The 16,383-nt window shown below is 37.5% G+C and overlaps 1 protein-coding gene across 2 annotated transcripts; it reads right to left on the bottom strand.

The window, feature by feature from the left end:
- Positions 1–220: 220 nt before the first annotated feature.
- LOC118811977 (uncharacterized oxidoreductase YjmC-like) lies at positions 221–14,555 on the bottom strand. Of its 2 annotated transcripts, none has more exons than XM_036576603.1 (11): positions 14,226–14,555; positions 10,773–10,921; positions 9,842–10,030; positions 9,499–9,560; positions 8,756–8,809; positions 8,041–8,139; positions 7,502–7,637; positions 4,972–5,090; positions 4,670–4,765; positions 3,560–3,670; positions 221–1,336 (listed from the first exon to the last, which is right to left on the bottom strand). In XM_036576603.1, exons 1-11 carry the CDS (start codon positions 14,237–14,239, stop codon positions 1,274–1,276), a joined length of 1,092 nt encoding a protein of 363 aa, XP_036432496.1. In that variant the 5' UTR covers positions 14,240–14,555; the 3' UTR covers positions 221–1,273. The 2 variants fall into 2 exon arrangements, with proteins under 2 accessions (XP_036432496.1, XP_036432497.1); XM_036576604.1 differs by having other exon boundaries at positions 14,234–14,541.
- Positions 14,556–16,383: the final 1,828 nt, after the last annotated feature.

Below are 16,383 nucleotides of genomic sequence, written 5' to 3'. Positions count from 1 at the left end.
ATCTAAACTGACATAACGTCTGTGGGGGGCTGTAGATTATAAGCTTTCACTAGGAATGATCTTAATATACTTCTGAGGAACAGAATGTTAATGTGAGTGCACATGAGACCCTCTCTATATCTGAAGCCTGAGGAAGACAGAGGACAGAGCTAACACCTTAGCCTTAAGTTTGGCACCACCTGTTGGAAGGTAATAATAAATGCATCCATGTACATCAAAGGGCAAAAACAATTAAACTCACTTTATTCAGTAATACAGTGTTTATCTCACATATTGAGAAAAAAAATTACATTCGGATCTGTGCTTTTTTCTTTTTTTTTTGGTGAGATTGCTTACAGGATGTTTAAGCAGACTAATTACTGATGTGTGTAGATTTAAAGGGGAATTCCACTGATTTTTCAAAATGTATGCACAATTCAATCAGTGAGATGTAAACAGACCTTCAGAGTGGTTTGATGTGAAATGGTTCATTGCAGAGAAACTTACAGACTCAAATTTCTTTACAGTGGTGGTGATAGGAACCAGGGGTCATGTCACAATTTCTACAACACAAGTTCAGCCATTTTATTTACTATCCAAAACTACCTGTGAATCTACACATATCTTCTGAGTTTTTGTTTGTAATGTTGAGAATAGTAAAACAGTGGTGAATCTGAAAAAAAAGTTATCTTCAGGGACTACTTTGCCGTATAATACCCTACATGTAGCACTCCACCATTAATGGATTTTAAAAAGTACATTGTAGCCCTAAAGTATCTCAAAACTATCATAAAACAGTATCTCAGGCATCTGGCAGTGCAGTCATTACCATTTCATGACATCTGATGTAGCTTTTAAAGGCATAAAACTCTTCAGATGTCTGGTTCCTATCAGCACCACTGTAAACAATTCTGACTTGTTAAGTTTCTCTAGAACAGAGCGTTTCAAACCACTCAGAATGACTTTGTTTACATCTTAACAATTGACTTATGAAGAAAATTAGAAGAAATTGCTGGAATTCCCCTTTAAGCAAAATACATGAGTGTTAAATCTTTTTTCAACATTTCCACTTTCCCATATCCACATTTAAGAGGATAAATCATCAGGCCGATATGAGCAGTCTGCAGCTGGCAGGTCTGTAAGTGAAGCTGCAGTCCTCAGCACTGAGTAATTTATTAATTATTAATAATGTTTCATTTAATAACTGCTGTTTCAAATAAAGGGCACCACAGAGCAGCAGAGGTGTCCATAGCTGTACTCAGTGAAGGTGGGTTAGAGCAGACAGGCCGCAGTCTCACTCAGTGAGTCTGTGAGTGGGCAGCAGGGGGCTCACTCCTAATGTGCTGGCAAGTTCATTCTGGTATCAAGGAGAAGGAAAGATACACAAAGAGAAAATGTAGGCAGGGTATACAGTACTGTGCAAAAACCAGGTAAGAAAATCATTTTAAAATACTTATCAAAGCTTAAAAAAATGATTTTTGCTCATACAAGCATCACATTACGTTAGAATGCATTCCAATAAACAGTAAAATGCAACAAGAACCTCATGTTTTAAAATTACTGTTGAGATTTTGTTAAGAAGAACACAAGTTTAGTTCCTCTTTCTATTCAGCAATTGCATGGATTCATTAAATTATAATTGATTATATTAAGAGCTTTGAGTCTGGTGCCACCTATTGGTAGGACATTAAAAAAATTCTAATTGATTGTTAAATTCTATCAGCAGCACCACTGATTTAATTTATTGAACCATTGACTGGCCCAAAGCTGGTATTTTTCTCAGATTCCAGACTTTTGGACAATACTTTGCTTTCATAGCTGTACACAGCTGTGGCCTAAACACAAGGAAGAGAACTTCATAAATATTACACTTGTCCTAGAAACCATAGCCATATGTGTCAAATAAAATAATTTATAATGCACACAGAATCTGTTATAATCCCTTATATAGAAATATAGTGGAGGTGACCCAATCAAACACAGCATGTCTTCTCACAGATATGTGAAATTCTTCCAGATGAAGTCAGTTTAAAATGAAAGATCAGGCTTTCGTGTGAACACTTGTCATACATTTAGTCATAAAATGATTGAATTAAAGTTTTTTAAACCCACACATGTCCCAAATAAATCCACTTCATTTTCAATAGCACATATATATATATATATATATATATAATCTCTTGTTGATTAAAATCTCATCAATCAATATGGTACATCTTTAGCCTTGGACATTTTTGAGATAATTCTTTTTAAAAGAAACATTCAAATACAAAACTAGACAGCGCTGAATATTGCATAAAGCTATTATATTATGTTAATTTGACTTTTCAAGTAAACATACAGGACAGCCATAGTGAACATAGAAAACTTCACTGACTAGTCTAAAAACTGGAATAAATAGAAGATTTGCTGATGTGTCACATATTGATTTTATTTCATGTTTATATTTTCCTGTCTTTTTTTCATTGGTTAAAACTGTTCCTCTCCATCTCCTTATGGATGCCCAGGCCTTCTTTTGCCCCTCTGCTTAAAAACACTTAACAAAATGATCTCTGTTCCAGTGTAATGGGCTGACTTCATGTTCAGACAGTGGCCATAATAATTTCTCTTCCTACCTACTCTCCCTGCAGAGGCTATAATGTAAAGAAGAGAAGCAGTTAAGTTGATAAATCAAAATGAATTGTGTTGAATTAATCTATTTGAGCTCAGGAGGCTTGTTACTATTAAAAAGTAGTACAAGGGAAATTAGTCTAAATAATTTATCATAAAGTTTATGTAAACATTCAAAAACGTAATAAAAAATAAAGTACATTTTATTTTTTTATTTAGACATTTTTTGTATAGTTGTTAAATCTTTATTCTACCTTAAATACTTGTGTTAATAAGGTTTTTCATGGCACTGTTCTTTTTTTAGCCCGAAAACAGCAAAACGTGTATCTTATAATTATAGATAGTTCACTGAATATTTTTGGTGTCTGAGGAAGCTTCCAAAGTCTTCTGAGTCACTGCGATCATCAGCTGTTTTAATCCACCTTTGATCTACTGTATTTATCTGTGTGACCATCATTCTGAACCATGACAGGCTCACACAGACACTTACAATCTTACAATCTTTCAAATACCAAATTAGGCTTTTAAATAACAAGCAAATGCATCATACAGGGCTTTATTTGATCTCAATCTCTTCATTTTATCATTCTCATCAGTATGTTTAGTTGCCAAATTCCAGAAAAATGTCTTCTTCTCATAAAACAAAGTTTAGAGGTGATTTCTGAAATGCATAGAGCACAGCAGGAATGCAAGGTTGTGCATAAATCAAAAACAAAACACCAAAAAGTATCATGAGCGTATCTTTTTACATTTTATGTGAAACAAACAAATTCTTAATCTATCTATATCAGGTTTTTATAATATCTCCTGTATGTTTTGTATTGTAAAAAAGTGAACAGGTGGGCTTTTATTGCACATGGGCTTTATTGGGTCACTTTCCCTAAATGTGGAAAATTTAACTAGTGTGTCTTAAACTGTACAGACTGTGTGTGTGTGTATGTGTGTGTGTGTGTGTGTGTTATGTGTTTACCATGTGGTTGACCACTTTCAGGTGGTATGGAATGCCCCCCAGGTCTCTGCACATCTGAATGTGTTTCCTTTCTGGGTCACCTGGAGCCAAAACAGGCATCCCAGACTCTGCCTACGGCAGTACAGTGAGAACAGACACACACAGATCAGGCACTTAAAGAAGAAAATACAGACATATTCATACATCTTACACACAGCATTGGGCAAAAGTCAGAGAGCACCTTTCATTTATTTAAGGCAAAAAAGTAATAATTTTTCAGCATCAGGAAAAAAGCAAACACATATATTTAACATAAAATAACACAGAAGCATCAACAGCATTTTTCAGTATTTAGTGTGTCAATTTTTTTGTTTTTGTAACAGGTTCCATTGTTTTTGGGAGACTTGCTTTCAGTTTTCAGAAATCTGCAGGGATATTTTTCACACCTCCAAAGATCAGTCAGGTGCATTTTCTGCTCCTCATGATCCAAATAATTCCATACACATTCAATGATGTTGAGGTCTGGACTGTGAATTCCAACAGCTTCTTTCTTTGATTTGCAAAATTTCTTTTTTTTTTATTATTATTTTTTTTTATTTTCTTATTTTCTTTTCTCTCTAACAGCTTCTTGACAGCTACACATCCTTTTAGACTCATAATGTTGAGTTGTTCTTCTCACAGTAGAAGGATGGACAGAAAATCCTGTGGATTTATTCAGATCTGAAGGACGAGTAAAGCTTGGTTTTCTCCTCTCTCTCAAAGATGAAAGCTTGAAGTAACGTTTATCTGATGGACACAGTTTTGGTGGTCTATTTGGTATTGTATGGTTGTTAGGAGTCCCATTTTCTTTATATGTTTAATTTTTTTTTGAGCTCTAGTTTTTGGAAATTTTTGACATATTTTCCCCTTCCTTAAACAGGTTCACCATATATCTCATCTCCTCAGAAATATCTCCTGAAAAATTCATAATTCATTCTTCAGTGGTGCATATTTAACTGGGAATTAAATAAATGAAGAGTGGTCCCTCACTTTTGCACAGCACTGTATACGTATATACCATGTTGCTGTAGGACTAATAAGTCTGGGTAAACAATGTGATGTGTTTGCTGCAGGTTAGAGAGAGATACTCACTGGTGCCAGGTTTCTGTGCATGGACAGCAGATCTGCCATTCTGTCATTGAATCCAGGAGCAAAGTTCTCTGGGTTTATGGCCACAAAGCACTGACCCTGGAGTGGAGACAGAACACTTTGTGTGTTTCAAAGTACATGCCAACCACTAGAGGACACTGCTCGCACAGTTTACACAGGCACACGTACAGGAACACTTCATCCAGAAACGTGAGCTAACAGCAAATGAGTGTGATAAGTGACCCAATCTATCTTCCATATTGACTGACTGTGTGTGTATTTGTGAGTACATGTGAGTGAAATACCAAGTCAGCTCTGCGGTCAGTCATTCTCCAGGTGCGGACGTTTTTACTGTATTGGGAGCCAGAGAGCATCCCACAGAATACCTCCACCATCAGGCCCAGGCCGTAGCCCTTATGACCACCTGACACATATACGGAAAAAAACTGTGACAGTTTGTGCACAGCTGGATGTGTTGTAGTGGTATTCAACAAAACACATTCAGTTGAGAGGATCTGCTCTTTTTAAAGCCCTGTTTGGTATGTAAAGTACATTATAAAGGTTATTATTAATCCACTTAAACTCTAAGGGCACGTATGTGGGTCCACATTTCATTACCTCACTCCCGTAACAGGATATTTCTATGAATATGAGCAGCTTTGGCGATCCACATTTTTGTTTAAAATTTGTTTACAGTTTAAATGCTATTTCAGCATGATGAAGGACATTGAGCAGTAGTTACATTTGCTTCTATCATATTTGAATTCAACAGCAATAATACATTTTTAAATTTACTATGCTATTTTGTGCATCAAGGGACACCGAGAATAGACCTCCCACACTTTTATCCATGTGCTCTTTGGCTAACTTATGTTTCCATTGAAAGTAGAAAGTAGTTGTTTTGGTTTTGAAATAAATGGTAACACTTTGTTTGAACCCTGCTACAAAACACCGACATAACCCTGCCATAAACATGTCATGGCAGATGTCACATCTTGTTGTGAGCTGTCATGACAGATTATGTTCAGTAATGTAACAGTAACATGCTACTTTTACTGGTGATTGTAATGTTGCCATAATGTTTACTGTCATGACATGCTCATTTTAGTTAGCTGTTATGATGTCACACATTACGACCTTCATCGTGACACTGTTCTATTATTGAACAGAATCTGTCACAACAACTCATAACAGGATATGACATCTGCCATGACCTGTTTATGGCATGGTTATGTTGATGTTATATGATAGGGTTCAAGTAAAGCGTTAGAACATAGTCTTTTTATTAACCCTTGTGTGGTGTTGATGTTTTTGTTACTCAGTGGTCTGGTGGACCCACCGCATTATTATTTTTTTTTTTTTCAATCAATACAGTTATAACAACTTATGTAAAAATACCAGATGTTTAAAATATCACAAATGGTCAGCGTAAGGTTCTCCTTCAGCAGCCTGTCCATGTTGTCCACCCTCACACACACACACATATATACAAACACATACACACACAGGCACACACACACACTAACAGCAGGCCATGTAGGAAGAGAACAAAGTGAAGGGACATAGCACCTCTGCACTTTTATTCCCTGCGGGTTCACCTAAACACCACATGTGTAATGTAAATGTGTATTACATTTACATCTATGTAAATTATCCAGAGCAACTTACAATTTGATCATTTCACACAGGTAGGAGAATGTAATTTTAGGAGTCTTGCCCAAGGACTCTTATTGGTATAGTGTAGGGTGCTTGCCAAGGTCGGGGATTGAACCCCAGTCTACAGTGTAGAAGGCAGAGGTGTTACCCACTACAATATAAAGGGGATGGGAATGTACAGAGTGAAGTCATTGAAAATGTATTATTTTATATGTTCTTCACAGAAAATGAGCAAATGCCAAGGAATCTGGGGTTGAAATAATACTAAACTGCATCATGTGTTCTTTTGGTAAACATTGAAAATGGGTCCCACAAACCTGAACACCACACAAGAGTTAAGTCATTTTGGTCAGTGCCACAGTAAGAAAGTATAACTGTGAGACAAACACATTTCTGGGAAAAAATTATATGACAGATCAACAACTGTAATTATGTAAATAAGTTTTACTTTAACACTTACATAATGAAATTTTAATTCTATAAGCCTGTAACTTCGTTGTATGCATTTGAAATAACATGAGTAGTGACACGGAAAAAACTAATGTTTTGACCAAAATATGCTTCATAAATTATGTTAGCTCATTAGATTTAGCAACAGTTTTGTATATGAAACAAATAAAGTATTTTCTATACTTTAACATAAAAATGTGAACATATATCCAAAAAAACATTTAGATGAAGAAAAACTTAATTACATAACTCTCTCATGTTAGTTACTGAATTGCATTATACTAGTAGGCCTAATACGATTAATAGCTGAATAATAAGCCTGCAAAAATCACTACATATCCAGGATGAATAATGCCCATTTAAAAATCTGTTCCAAATGAACCTATCAAAGATGACAAAGATTCTACAACCCATTTAGCCAGGGTGCTGTGAGAAATGTGGAAAAGGTCATACAAGCAACAATATCAACAGAACCGCCCACCCTAACTGCACCGCTGATTTTAGACAGAACTGTCACACCCTAATCTAACAAGGTCTTTCGCCAGTTTCAACTGCACTGATCATTATGACTCCTTACAGCGCGTATCTAAAAGCTGAACTGATAGTATTAGTGGCTGTAATGACAGGGATCATGAGCAGCTAATAGGTGGCTGTGGGATGCTGTGGGGTCTAATTGGGGTTTCTGAGACCTCACAGAGTAGGAAGTGTTTGAGACAGACAGAAACAGACCTGTGTTCTCGCTGCCTCCCAACGGCACCAGACCTCCTCCACTCAGCACAGCCTTGGGGTCAGTACTGAAACGGCCCTCTGCGTCACACCCCCAACCCTCTGGGATGGAGATGCCATTACGGTGGTGAAGCTCCACCTACAAACACACGGTCAGTGAGAAGACAGAGAGAGATGAGAAACGGACACAATGTATGAAGTGAGAAGACAGTGTACATAATTTTGGCTTTCTTCATGTTCTTTTATCCATTTTTGCTTTGATCTGTCTGCCTTGTTGGTTCACACTCACATTTTTTAAGTGCACAATATCTGCCCTTAGTGTGAATTTTGATCTGACCATTCTTACTCTGGTCACATGGCCATGAGTCATGTCTGATCTATGAGCACATATGAAAGTGGCTCAAAGTTTTGTGTTCACACAGCCCTGAAAAAATCAGATTTTTGCCACTTCAACCCTGTAATGTGAACACACTCTATCAACAGCTGGAGGGTTGATGGTCTGGTATGTGTATGCGAATGTGTGTGTGTGTGTGTTTCCATACCTTTCCGAGGGCAGCTGCAGAGGTTGCCATGTCCAAAACAAAGCTGTCTCCATTCTTAGCAGGAGCTGCTACACTAATGGGGTTTGTGCCCACAGTGCACTAAGCAGAGAATGCACAATTAAACACAGACAGAGCAAATACTAGTAATGAAGTCAGCAGAAACAGTGTCATTAATAATTCATTAATTAAAAATAAATTAATAAGGAATAGCAGGCATGAAACTTTAATTCGAGGCAAAGAAAAATCCTGCACTGAATTGAAAGTTTTTCTGTTGACCTCTGAGAGGAAATATCATGTACAGTGAGTGTTGATAAAGACGAGACACTGTGAACATGCAAATACACTATCAAGAAAGAAAAAACAAAACAAAACAAAAATGATTGTAGCAGATTCTACTGCAGTTGCTTTTACTCCATACACCCTGTCTGGACTCCAGATTTTAAGTAATCTTTGTACTTAAAAAAAAATAAAACATCATATTGGACCTTAAGGACCATGATGCACCTTTGATACATTTGCATGGTTTGTATCTTGGGGGACTAAAATTGACCTGAAAATCTCAGGCTTATTACACACTAAGGCTTATTATTCAGTAACTACCATGAATTCACTGAACTGGCCGAGCTATTCTCAGGTTATAGAAGTGTGTAATAAAACTTTGGGCCATTTAAGGGGTTAAGAGTTATACAGGTTAGAGGTCATAATGAACACTCACCTCTTTAGCTCGTGTTGGAACCACTAGAGGAGAGGTGTTAGTGAAGGACATTCCCTGCAGGCACAAAACAGACTTAGAGTTGTCTCACTGAATTCTCTTTCTTTCTTCTCTCTCTCTCTCTCTCTCTCTCTCTCTCTCTCTCTCTCTCTCTGTAATTCTGTCTCACTCTTTCTCATTGTTTTTCCCCTCTCTCTCTTTCTTTCTCTCTCTTTCTCTAACTCTTTCTCCTTCTCTCTCTAACTCTTCCTCTCGTCCTTTCTCTCTTTCTATCTCTCTCTAACTCTTCAACTCTCCCTCCTCTTCTTTCTCTCTTTCTCCTCCTTGCTGTCTTTATCCCTCTATCTATCTATCTCTTTCTCTCTCTAATGTTCTCCATTCTGACTCTCTCTGTCTTTCTCTCTCTTTCTCCCTCTGTCTCTGACTCTCTTCCTAAATCTCTCTCTTCTGAACTCTCTCTCCCTCTAACTCTCTTTATCCTTCTGTCTCTAACTCTCTCTCTCACTCCGTCCTTAACTCTCGCTTTCTATCTCTCTCTTGCTTTCTCTCTCTATCCCTCTTTCTCTTTCACTCTAACTCTCTTTCTCCCTCTCTCTCACTCTGTCTCCCTAACACTCTTTCTCCATAACTCTCTCTCTTCAACACTCTCTTTCTTGCTTTCTCTCTCTCCTTCTTTCTCTCCCCTTCTAACTCTCTCTCTCTCTTACTCACACACCATCTCCCTCATACACTTACAGACTACTCACAATCATGTTCTCTTTCAGTGCTTGCATGGAATAATAAGCAGCAATGCCGTAGTGATTGGAGCCTGAACAGAACAAAAAACAGTGCATGGTAACACCAGTGCACTTCCAATATATTTACATTATACACATGTAGTTTCAGTAGTCAAACACCTAAACATCAAAACCATGTTATCACTATTACCACTACTCTTAAACAGCAGGCCTATTATTTATTTATTAATTGTAAGACTTTCATTAATAAAAAACTTTGTACTCTGAGACTTATATGTAAGCTATGCTGTGAGGAACTGAAGAGTGGGTTTTAAATACAGGCATTAGAAACATGAAGCTGTGTTTGACTTGCCGTGGGCCACCACCCAGCCGATGCCCGCTTCTCGCGCTTTCTTTAGAGCTAAACTCATGCAGTAATTTCCCACCACCGGACCCAAGAGGTTCCTTCCGTTCACCAGGGCCGTGGCCAACGACTCTTTCTCCAGCAGAGGCTCCCCCTCCTGCGCACAGATTCCTGCATGGATCTCCTTTACATACAAATCTACGCACACACACATGCACACACACATACAGGAGCATGATGTTCAGTATTTTTGGAACAGAATGGAAAGAGATCCTCTCAGTAACAGGTTTAATTAACTTCTTCAAAGTTAATTTACAAAGTTACATCACAGTGTCTGTTATTATTTGTCAATATATAATGTAAAGCTGTGCATAGTAGTGATTCAACTGAATAGCTGTTAACTTAGCACTAAGACACAGCTAAAAATCACAGGGGGTGCTGGCAGAAATTAACTTTATCACAGAAGTGTTTTTTCCCTATTTTTGACAGAGTTTTGACATTCACAGCCCAAACTAAAGGCCTAAGTCTAACAGTCATGATTTGTGTGTACAGCACAGTGGTTAATGTAAGAGTTCAACAAAAATCCAAATTAACACAACTTTTAACTTACACAAATCTTTGGTGTCTAAAGTTTGCTTTTTTAGTTCTGCACTGGAGCTACGAGTTTCAGTGGTCTAACATCCAAACACCAAACTCTATGAGGCCAAAGTAGCTAACAAATAATGGAAGTTTGTATCTTAGCATCATGAAAACCTCCTAAATCACCACCCAATGCTTCTGCAAACTGTGACAAGATGTTTATTAATTTGACTTGCTTATGTGGTTTCTGACACTTTATGACGTACTACCCATAGTATATTAATAAATAAGTTGAACAGCAGGATCAGCCATCTTCATACCTGAATTTTCTCTTTAATGTACTCCAGTTTGGTAAACTCACCCAGGCGGTTGAGTCCGTGACTGTAATGACCGCGCATGTCTCCCTCCACCAGCACCTCTGCCAGGCTGTGGGCATGACTGGGTCTGGTGCCCACAGCCAGCATGCAGTGCTCAATAAACGCCTGAACCTCTGCCTGCAACAGCAGACACCTGCACAGGTAACACAACACAGACTGCTTAAACACAGTAGCATCTATCGACCTATCTATATATTTGTTTCACTCACTGTTCTTTCACTGCTCTAGCCTGATCTTTTTGTTTTTTTGGCTGTACAATAAACAACGACTGAGTCACTTTAACCTCTGACACACATTGAGAGTAGACTGTAGACACTGGACAGCTCACAATGGATTGCTCATTTAGTTCTTTATACAGAGATTTTATTTATTTATTTATTTATTCATTCATTTATTTATTTATTTATTTGCCTTTGGATGTGGGAAGTGAGAAGCCCATTTCAGAAAGTATAGATTAGATTGTCTGTATGATGAAGACAGTTAGCTGTGGTTTGTTGTGACAGAAGCCAGAGGACAATCAGAACAGATCCACTGTGCAAACAGAACAGATCAATAGTGTTTATCATGCCGTCAAATCAAGTGTGATGGAGAGAAGCAAACGTTTGGCTCGAATTCTAAACAACTCACATTCAAGAGACTAAACTCCAAACAGGACATTGCACTCTGAGTATAATGTTTTGATTGAGACTGAGCTTACTCAACAAAATGCCCAACTGTTTTTGCTGGCAAACACAATTCAATGTAACTGCACTCTTTAAAATAAACGTGCCATGGAAGAACAACTTTAGGTTCTATAAAAAAACCTTTCAGTGGGTGGTTCTTTGGAGAACCTTGACATATGATGAAATGTTTGAGTGTCAAGAACCTTTTTCAAGTTTAAAAACCTCAGCAGAATGTAGAGGTTCTAAGAAGAACCATTAAACTGGTACACAGCCTTTGCATTACATGAAGGTCCTTTAAACCTTTCAAAGGTTCTTCGCATTTAGAAATGTCTTATTCAAATATCTTTTAAGCACAAAAAGTGGTTCTTCAATGGCATTGCTCAAAAAAAAAAAATTGTGGAACCTTTGTTTTCAAGTCAACAGGACAATAAACATCCACACTTAAACTCATAATCCCACAGTTCATTGTGTTTCATAGTAGAGTCAGATGGGTTGGCTTTGAATGTGTCCAGAATGGATGCATGGTGAGAAAAAGAAGACAAAAACATGATTGTCCATTTACACCTTTAGGTTCTAACACACTTTATCTCACAATAAAGTATTTTTTCAGTTACTTTTTCTATGTCACTGGTTTGAATATTGCACTTCTGAAGTCTAGGCTTGACTTCTTTCCCAAAACAGTCTGGTAGATTGTTGGAGAATGATTACTTCGAGATGAAAACATTAAAGTGGCCTCTCTCTTTCATTCAGTAAGACTAAAAGTGGACTGAAAAACATGCATATAGTGTTACCAACAGCATGATATAGTTGCAAACCACTTTTGATCTGAACATCAGAATCCTATTGCAAGATGAATAGGCTTTCATGCACAAGCATTTGATTAAAATTACATTTTGGAGTTCCTTGGGGATAAAAATTGTGTGTGTTTAGATATCAAAATCAAGCCATAACAGTTAAGTGGGTTTACACATATTACAGATACCACGTCAACACTACAGCATGACGCAAAAAAGGGTTTTCAGTACTTTTGCTCGAATGCAGACACATGACTGTACCATAGCATACATGCTTTTACAAGCTATTACGGGAACTGGGTGGGATCTGAACAACACCCAGAAAGCTTCATTTGATGAACTGCACCATTTATCATTACCGGTAAAATCTCCCAGCGGAGAAGATTATACCTTAAACTCCAACAGCACAGAAATCTACTCTATATAGACATCTGCTGCAGCTGCTAATTTTAGCTTGTGAGCATGAACATGGAGTGTGTGATCCACCCAAGTGCCCTAAAACACCACCAGCGCGGTCACACAAAATACCTACCCATCCCCAACTATAAATCCAGTTAAGTTAAAATGACCTAAAACACTGTAAGTAGAAACACTTTTCAGTTTCTTAATGGGTCGTTTTCTGATGTGAAGAGAACTTCACAGTTTGTGTTGGCCTGGAACATGAGGTCATCCAACTCCTCAACAGCAAATATGCAAACACAACCTACATTCTGTCAAATATGTGACCTGACTGTTAAGCAAGACCTGTAAAATGGAATGAATATGAAATTGTATGAGTCTTTATATGAGTCTGTTTGACTGTAGGGTTCTTCTCCAACTGTGGCTATCCACTGTGGCTATTTACAGAGGTGGGTAGTAGCTAGTTACATTTACATAGTTACATGTACTAAAGTAAAATTTTGATGGATTTTTAACAGTGAGTAAAGACATCTACTTTTTACCCCAGTACATTTAAGTTATTCACATTGAGGTACTAATTCTTAATGTTCAATTTCATTCTATTAGTGAATTATATGTAAATATAAAATTAATTATATGAGGTGACAGTATTTTATTTTAGACCAAAAGCACATCAAAAACAAAAGAACATGGCTCAACAAACTTCACTTCCTACACTGTTAGAAATAAAGGTTGTGTCCCTTAAGTATGTTTTTTCCCATTGGAATAGTACATATTTGTACCTTTTCATAACTTAACATGTTTTTAAACAGAACAATAAAATAAAAAGCCTGGAGATGAGACAGGGTGTGTGGAGTCAATACAACTTAGAAAATAAAATTTTATATTTTATAATTATGGTACAATCATGTTACCTGACTAAAGGTACTGAGATGTACCCTTGAGGGTACCACCCCAGTGACAAGAGGGGTACTGCCCCAGTGACAGTTACCTTTTTTCTGAGAGTGTGTGGCGATGCTAGAAGTACTATGAAGTTCCATTGCAGTTCTATTAATTACTTAGTACTCAGTATTTTTTCCTGGTGCTTTTGTACTTCTACTTAAGTTGTTATGTGAAAAGGTACTTTTACTTCTGCCTGAGTCATTATTTCACCAGAGTAACACTTTTTACTTAAATGTGGGTTTAGGTCACTCTACCCAGTTCTGGTTATTTATTAATAAAGTGTGGCAGTATCGTATTGTCTGCAATATTCATTAAAGATTTTTATCCTTTTTGATTCTTCTTTAAGCCTTTTTGCTTCAAATATCTATGGCAATCAGGCAATTATCTCAATAGTTGCGGTCTAGGCCTGATCAGGTCTACTCAAATTGATGTTTTGAACAATTAGTGTTTGAATTTTGCCCTTCATAGAGCTAGATTTTGTTTAAGAAGACAGGTCTGCACAGAGAGTTTTAATTGCCTAATGAAATGAAACTAATGAAAAGGAAACAGTAACTCTGGATACCTACACTGACGTTGGTATTTTTAACCAAATATTTTGTGAGGTGATATAGCTTATCGTTTAGTCACAGCAAAAGTGTACCTGCTCACGTTCATTATGGCACGTGAGGTTGGTCACCAGGAGATGGATCGCGTGGATGTGGTTGCTAGGGTCTGGTCACTAGGAGCTTGTCGTTAGGGTCTGGTCAGTAGGAGCTGGTTATAGGGTCTGGTCGCCAGGAGCTGGTCGTTAGGGTCTGGTTGCTAGGAGCTTGTCAGCTGTTTGCTAGAAGCTGGTCATTAGGATCCGGTCATAAGGAGCAGACTCAGCTGGTTTGGCGGTGTTGGTTCAATTCAGGTGTAAAGTCCCGCTCTGTCACATCGAACCTGTATTGAGAGTGTTTAAGCGCTTGTGAAAGCGACGTCAGGCCCTCAGGGCCAATGGCGTGTTCAGGAATCGGGGGTCATGCAGACTCTGCAGCGTGGAACAGTTTTGTTAGCTTTTCACTAATATTTGAAATGGGTCTCAACTACCTTTGATCTTTTGACCTGTGGGGAAAGTATGTTTTAGGACAAGACCTGTATGTGTTGTTAAACTAGGACAGCAGATTTACTAAAGCTAGGCCTTAGAATATAATATATTACAATATAATATTTGAATGTAACACAATATAATATAATGTCTTAAATAAAAAACCTACTCTGAAAAACATGATGAATCTGCTTGATTTAAATGTGTACATCATTTTTACATGAATGAAACATATTACACCAGCACAGTTTTGTCTTTTGACAATAACTTTGTTGATATTTTATCCATGTAGAAATGATGTACAAATTTAAATCAACTAAATTCAGGCCATCCATTGTGTCAGTGTAGGTCAATGGATTAATTAGTTAATATGAATATAAAAGCCTCTTTCTTTACGTTTGTGTTGTTTAGTGAATTGCACAAATCATTGAATTGCACAGCATATAAGTCTGTTGTTAAAGGGTAATTCCACTGATTTTATTAAACGTACTGCATATTTCAATCACTGAGATGTACCGAGTCTTTCAGAGTGGTTTGATTATAGAGAAATTAAACTTCTCAGATTTCTTTACACTCCAGCTGATTGGAATCAGAGGTCACAGTGCAAATATAGCCATTTCATTTCATCACCACCACTGTGAACAATTCAGACTCAGTCAGTTTCTCTAAAACGGAGCTTTTCAAATCAATCCACTGCAAATAACTTTATTTACAATTTGATGATTGAGTTATGAAGACATTTAGAAGAACTAGAGGAATTCCCCTTTAAATTCTAGCTGTGTGTCTGAGGCAGGTGTGTGTCTGTTGGCATAAGCCGCTTCTGTCATGTAATACGAGTCAGAGTTAAAGGTCTATGTGTGTGATCACAGAGGTCTTGTAATGTATTCTGGGTGAGCATATTTGGTCTTTAATTGAAGTGTGCATGTGTGTGTGTTTCAGAGAGTGTGTGTGTGCGTGTGTGTGTGTGTGTGTGTGTGTGTGTGTGTGTGTGTGTGTGTGTGTGTTCCTGCTCTTTAATCGTGCTGTACCACATCTGTCTCCACTCTTTTAGTCGGCAGAAATAGAGCAGGACTGGAGCACTGGCAAGCAGATCTGTTATTTAGATCATATAAATACCAGCAGGACCAGGAGTGGTCAGCAGTGGAACCCAACAGGGCAGGGCAGCCCACAGCACACATACAGCACTCTATTACAGAGGAGAGACCACAGTGCCATGTTCATCTCTCACAAGAGATTCAACAAAAACGGTTCTATATGATCCTTATGGCTTTTTAGCATGAAGAGAACAAACTCTACCCGCTCTGACCACTTACCGCTGTAAGATATTACAGGTGGCGAGTGGTCAGATCTGCTTAATGAATGGTACCATTAAAAGTTTGGATATGTGAAAGACCAGCATCATTCAGGCCAGTGCTCTGCTCTGGAGGTCTCCATAAACACTAGCACTGTTGGAACAAAACCTTATGTCTCCAGAAACATAACTTTACAGGAGAAGGAAAAAACTTCCCTAACCTTCAGTGGAAGTTAAAGTAACAAGATTTTACCACTAAACGGCAGCTAGCAAATAAATAAATAAATAAATAAATAAATGAAATGGAGATACAAGGTTTTGAAACAGTGACAATACACTGTAAAAACTTTTCACTATATTTTAACTTAAGTAGGTAACCTGACAACCTTAAAATGTTTATTTTACTGAATTTCAAACAATACATACAACAAATATTGT

Source organism: Colossoma macropomum, unplaced genomic scaffold (assembly GCF_904425465.1).
Source record: "Colossoma macropomum unplaced genomic scaffold, Colossoma_macropomum, whole genome shotgun sequence".
NCBI lineage: Eukaryota > Metazoa > Chordata > Actinopteri > Characiformes > Serrasalmidae > Colossoma > Colossoma macropomum.
This window is presented reverse-complemented; position numbering and strand designations above follow the sequence as displayed.